The 6,161-nt window shown below is 45.7% G+C and overlaps 1 protein-coding gene across 4 annotated transcripts in view; it reads left to right on the top strand.

The window, feature by feature from the left end:
* CACNA1G (calcium voltage-gated channel subunit alpha1 G) overlaps positions 1 to 6,161 on the top strand; it is a 324,600-nt gene that overhangs the window by 175,773 nt on the left and 142,666 nt on the right. For all 4 annotated transcript variants that reach the window (XM_019517481.1, XM_019517491.1, XM_019517507.1 and 1 more), the window contains 4 exons: positions 68 to 146; positions 261 to 382; positions 1,322 to 1,666; positions 4,335 to 4,475. In XM_019517481.1, coding sequence (XP_019373026.1) covers positions 68 to 146; positions 261 to 382; positions 1,322 to 1,666; positions 4,335 to 4,475 — 687 coding nt within the window. The remainder of the gene's footprint in view (positions 1 to 67; positions 147 to 260; positions 383 to 1,321; positions 1,667 to 4,334; positions 4,476 to 6,161) is intronic.

Raw genomic sequence — 6,161 nt, 5'->3', positions numbered from 1 at the left:
ATCTTCCCCTTCCCCCCCCCCATCTCCTTTTTTTTTTTTTTTTTTCTTTCTTCCCCCCTCTTTCCAGGTTGGCAACCTGGGTCTTCTCTTCATGCTGCTGTTCTTCATATTTGCAGCTCTTGGAGTGGAGCTCTTTGGAGATCTTGGTGAGTTCCTCACTTCTTCCATCACAGTTGCAGGAATTGAAGGGATGTCGCTGTGCAAAGGGGACATACGAGAGAGTGGGCATTTAATAGAGGTTCTTCTGGTTGATCTCACAGAGTGCGATGATACTCACCCCTGTGAGGGTCTTGGGCGGCATGCAACATTTAGAAACTTTGGAATGGCCTTTTTGACTCTCTTCCGAGTGTCGACTGGAGACAACTGGAATGGGATAATGAAGGTAAGAGATCCTTGCTTGTCTCTGTCTCCTCCAAAACAATAACCAGGATCAGTGGGGGCACTCAGGCGGTGACAGTCAGTAGATATAAAGACATGGCATTTTCTTCTTCCCCTTCTGACACAGCAGTGCAGGGGCAGGCAACTATTTGGGTGGAGGGCCGCTTTTTGGCAAGCCATCGAGGGCTGCATAACAGGCAGCCAGGGGCAGATAAATATTAATTTTATATTTTAGGGGCCCCGCGGGCCAGGTAGCATGGCCTGGCAGGCAGCATCCAGCCCACGGGCTGCATTTTGCCCACCTCTGCAGTAGCACTTGGGTTTGCAGGCCCTCAGGATACATCATATATTTCCAGGCTTTTCCTGGGGCAATGGTTGGAGGAGTGGGAGACTATCTCTACTGAGTAGCATATGTTAAGGGTTTTTTAGTAAAGGAGTCTAGAGTCTCTAACAAGTAGAAGAAGATATAGAGAATTGAGGAGCCAAGATGAAGAGGTTAAAGGAATAGGTAGCTGGTATCTACTGTAAATACTGAAACTAGGAGTTTCCTTTGGACCTGTGCACAGGGCAATATTTCTAATGCTGCCTCTTCCCCAACGCACACATTTTTGCTGTGCACCCCTGTGCCCTTACCCAGCTATTAATGCTACACCTATTGGCAATGAGAAATATGATGCACACTACTTATGAAAAAAAGGGCCAGATGCTGTTACTGCTGCCTTCTCTTGCCAGTCTGATCTTTGGGATAATACTACCCAAGATTTTGGGCATGGTTTTGTTGGCACGTGGTTTGTCTTTCCAAACACATCTGAAAATCTTTCATGCAGCGGGCCTGGTCTTCTCTGCATGCCAACTGGGAAAGAATCCATTCATCCAGCAGGGACGGATCCCACACGACTGACTGGAGATTTCCCAGTTAACTCATTTTCCCCCTTGTCGCCAGGACACGCTGCGAGACTGTGACCAGGAGTCTACCTGCTACAACACAGTCATCTCGCCCATCTACTTCGTCTCCTTCGTGCTGACAGCCCAGTTTGTCCTGGTGAACGTGGTGATTGCAGTGCTCATGAAGCACTTGGAGGAGAGCAACAAGGAAGCTAAGGAAGAAGCGGAGCTAGAAGCAGAGCTGGAGATGGAAATGAAGACGATAGCTCCAGGCCAACACCCTTCCTCGGATCTCTTTGCGTGGACAGGCGGTAATGGTGGAGATAGGCCTGAGAGCCCCAAAGGATGTACCAATCCCCTGCAAATCAAGGTGGATTCTCAGCTCTCATTATTTTATCCTATGGTGAGGATCTCTGGTGGAGGGTGAAGAGGGGGGTGGCTTGCCTATTTGCTAATAGAGGACGTGCACGAATTCCGTGATGAAGGACTGGGTGTACGGTGCGTTGGGAGTTGTATTCCTTACTGTCTGTTATGAAAAGATATGCCCTGAGGTAGAGATCCCAACCAAGTCTTCACATCTGGTATGGTGCAAAGAGTTGTGTGTGCTAGAGGTGGGCCCAGACCACACAGTTCAGATCTGTCTCCATCTTTAGGTAGTGCTCAGTCAGAACACTTTGGCCAAACCCCTGCATTGTTTGTAAAGAAAAATATATGACTAGACTTTCCCACCTTCTCCTCCCACATACATGCTGGTAAATGTGAAGTGAGTGGAGCTACGCTGATGAACAGCAAGTAAGAGGCCAGAATCAGGCCCACAAGTTTCTAATGCAAATTGCACATGAATAAAAGGATTCAAAAAATAACCCGCTCTTGAACCCCTGTTGTGCATTAAATAGGAGATTTTGATTTCTCATTATTGAGGTTAAAAAAGCATCCAGAACTGATGACTGCTCTTATGGATAGATAGAAAATGTATTTATAATCTTTAGCCTAGGAATGAAGAGAGAGTAAAACCCTTACGCTTGTTTTCAAGCTCTGAAGCACTGGAAAGCATCTCTTGCTCTTAGGCAGACAAAACTCTTGGGGTAGAGGCAATATCTTTTATTAGACCAACTTGATAGTTGCAAAAAAAAAAAAAATCTTTATTTGCAAATTAAAATGTTTTTTGCAATGGTCTAATAAAAGATAACACCTCTACCCCAAGAGTTTTGTCTGCCTATGCCTTCAGCCCAACATGGCTGCAACTAATATCTCTTGCTCTTGAACACTGGTGTATGATGGATCCCAAACCCTACTTGCCACCACAGGGAAAAGTGGCTCAGAGCAATGTGGGGGAATCTCCTGCTAAATTGCATCTTGCTGTGCTTTTCAAAAGAAGCACCATCACTGACCACAACAAATACTGGCTCCAACTTGGCTCTGCTGCTGTGTAGGATGCGAGAGCGTTGCATCGCCTTACCCTGCCCCATACCTGCCAACTAGCGCAGGTGTATGCCAGACAGTGAGATTTCCCCCCTTTATCTTTTACACCCATCTCATTCAGTCTTTCTTGAGTGTCCACCGTACTTCCTGCTACCATGTTTTCTCACATACGACAACATTATTTTTTTCCAAAAATGAGCTGCTGAAAATTGCGGGGCATCCCGTGTGAGAGGAAAAACAGCAAACGCGGTTTCCGCTGCTTACTGGGCAAAAGCAAGAGTAGAGTTTGCAGGCGAGTCACAGACAGCAGAACAACGAGCAGCCTTAGCTCCCAGTCCCTAGCTGCTGCTACTCAGTTACGTTCTATAAGAAAAGGTCTTTTTTCTTCATTCTGCCTTTCTAAAGGAATGGATGCAATGGATGTGAGAAATACGGTGTTCTGTAGGTGGACATATGTTACAGATCATACTGCCAGATTAAGAAACAAGTAGGTGAACTGTACCGGGACAGACTTGAAGAACCTGAACTGTCTTTTCTTTAGAGATGGGTGGGTGGGGTAAGGGCAGGGTCCATTCCTTATAGACATTTCCAGATGGTATTCATTGCTCTTTCCACCAAAACAGATGCCTTGGAAATCTCAGAAGGGCTTGATTTTGAAACAATCACAATGCTTTTGTTTCCTTTCAGTCAAAATCTCTGCAACAAATCTAGTGCTTGAATGCCTGATGGTAGCAGAATACAATTCCCAGAATGCAAACCTGCAAGGGCATGTGGTCAGCATGCTCTTTTGCTTGGCTAATCCCTAGGATATTTGTACTGCGTGCCATTTAAGTGTAATGATGGTGCTTGTTTCATTGTGTATATATCTATATATCGGATCTTCCCTATACAAAAGCACTAGTTTTTAAATGACTGCCTTACTGCTTGTGAAAATGGGATCTCAGCACATGCAACATTCCCGTTGTGTACATTACGGCCAACGCTGGGAAGTTGACCATCTGCTGTTAGAAATCTGAACCCAATATTAAGGCACCTAAGCTAGTGGCCTGATATTTGCTATGGCTGAATATCCCTGGCTGCCAAGAAGAGGTGAGGAGTTTCAGCACCTCTGATCATGAGGCAGCTTTCATTCATGGGAAGCTTTCCTGGTCAAGATAGTTGGCATAGGGGTTTCTGAAAAGTCCTTGAGAAGTTTCTCTTTTAGAAAGTCACCGAAACAAGTAAGAGGCTTCTGTTACAATGGCCCTGCTCGGATTCTGCAACAGATAGGAATAGCAGGGGATGGGCATTTAGGATGAGAGCAGTTCTGGAGATGGGCCAGCACCTAAACCATCACAGATCTCCAGGGCGTTTGGTATTGGTCCCATCTCTGACAAAGTTGGAGAAAGCATTCACATCTGACTGTGATATTACTGCACTTTTTCTCTTTCCTCCTGTCTTGAACTTTCCCTTCCTGCTCATTTCTGTTCCTACCATTCTCTCTGAAAACAACTCCTTTTTCTTCTTTGGTTGGATTTGTTTTTCCCCCGTCCTCCTCTCTCTGTCTCTGTCCCTCACTCTCTCTCTCTCTCTCTCTCTCTCTCTCTCTCTCTCTCTCTCTCTTTTTGGCCTGCTTTATCCTCCTGCATGCTATACGGCACTGCTCCCAGGAAAGGCACTTGTTTGATACCCTATCACTGCTGATCCAGGAATCTCTGGAAGGAGAGTTGAAGCTGATGGACAACCTGTCAGGCTCTGTGTGCCATCATTATGCCCTTCCAGCTCCTGAATATTACAACTCTGAGAAACAGGTTAATATTCCTCATTTCCTGCAGTCTCCTTCCAAACTCAATTCGAGTGAGACCTTTATGACAAATTTTTAAAGTGTTTGCTTTATCTAACAAAGTCATAGGGTTTTTTAACCTTAAAACCACACGGGCTTCTCTTATGGGAGGGCAGCTTCATTCCTCTGGTTTAAGATGTTTTATAGCTAGAGCAAGAGTTTACCATTTCCTCCTTTGTGCAGTAAATCCCAAAGTCAGTTATTCTCTGCAGGAGCATCCTTGGGGTGGGGGGAGCCAAACAAGCCGTGGCCCTGATTCTGTAACTGGGCTCTTGAGTTCAAACCCTTGCTGCTGCATGGGGCATCGACCATGCAGATGGGATTATAGGGTGGCCGGCCCTGGGCCAGAATCCAAGGTGCTGCACGTGGGCCTCGCTTCACTCTGTTTCTGTATCTGTTTACACAGCCGAGGCTCATGCTCCATATGTTTGTCTGAAGAGGTCTCTTGCAAGTAGAGCTGTGTAGCCTCAATACCGGCCACCAATCTGAAGCCCAATTCCAGGTAGCAAGAGACGGCTCTTAATGAAGCCCTTAAAACAAATCCCTCACTTCAGTGCTTTCATGTATACGAGCAAACTTGAGCATTTGCTTTCTTGAATTGGGACCTGAAAGCATTAAACGAAAACCAGAAAAAGCATTTCCCTCAATCATTCCAGCTGAAATACAAACCCTGCTCACTCATCGTCCAAAACGCCCTAGAGCAAATGAGGGAGTAATAATAATTCAACCCCCCTCATTTTTTCCTGTCATTTTCATTTTGATTAGTCGAACTGTAATATTTATTGTAATTTTTTGCTTAAGGGATTTGAAGATTTCTCATTTAAATCAGTTAGAAGTAAACTTATTTACCACTTTGCAAGTACATGTTTGCTCTTCATTAGGGAAGAACAAGTTTAGATAAAATGAAGACTATGTGCAGTTTTCGACATGGAACGTATTGCAGTGTAAGGATTCCTTTAGGGCCATTGCACCAACCGGGAATCACGAATGTCCACCACGCTGGCCCCTTTTCTCTTTGACGTGCCTTGATTTGGAGGAGGGTGCAGAACCAGTTCCTTGAAATTAGGAATCCCTCAGTCATGATGAGGGGCTGTTCTGCAGGGAATTCAGTGGGTGTCTTTCTGGTTTCTCTGTACTGCCACAGTTGGATTTAGGGTCAAGTGGACCTGACCCCGTAGTTCCCGGCTCTAGCTGCTTCCAGAGCTCTGAAATTTGAGGCATTGCTCTCCTAGTGTTTCTGGTGCTAGAGGGACATGCTAGACACCCCCCAGAAGAGCTTTTACTGGGGAGATGACTAACTATCCCCCTGTTATGGATCCAGAGTTGGGAGAGAACCAAACCCCTGATTCTTCTGAGGTTCTCCCATCACTAGACCCATGTGCTCGAATGCCATATCCAAAACGGAGTAGGAGAAGAACCAGCTTTTTGCCAGGTTAGATAAGGCTCTGTGCTCCCTGGCTTCTCTTGAAAGATTTATTATTGAAATCAACCATTCAGAGGCTTAAAATGCACATGCTAATCCTCAGGTTTAAGAAACGAAACACAATTTTATTGGGAAGCCATCTGGGTGTTTGCCTTGGAGTAGAGCAGGGGTGGGCAATTATTTCAGGCGCAGGGCCGCTTACTGAGTTTTGGCGAGCCATTGAGGGCCACG

The sequence above is a fragment of the Gavialis gangeticus genome, unplaced genomic scaffold (genome assembly GCF_001723915.1).
Source record: "Gavialis gangeticus isolate Ggan-Ray unplaced genomic scaffold, GavGan_comp1, whole genome shotgun sequence".
NCBI classification, from domain to species: Eukaryota; Metazoa; Chordata; order Crocodylia; family Gavialidae; genus Gavialis; species Gavialis gangeticus.
Note: the sequence above shows the minus strand (reverse complement) of the source record. Positions and strands in the feature narration are given on the sequence as shown.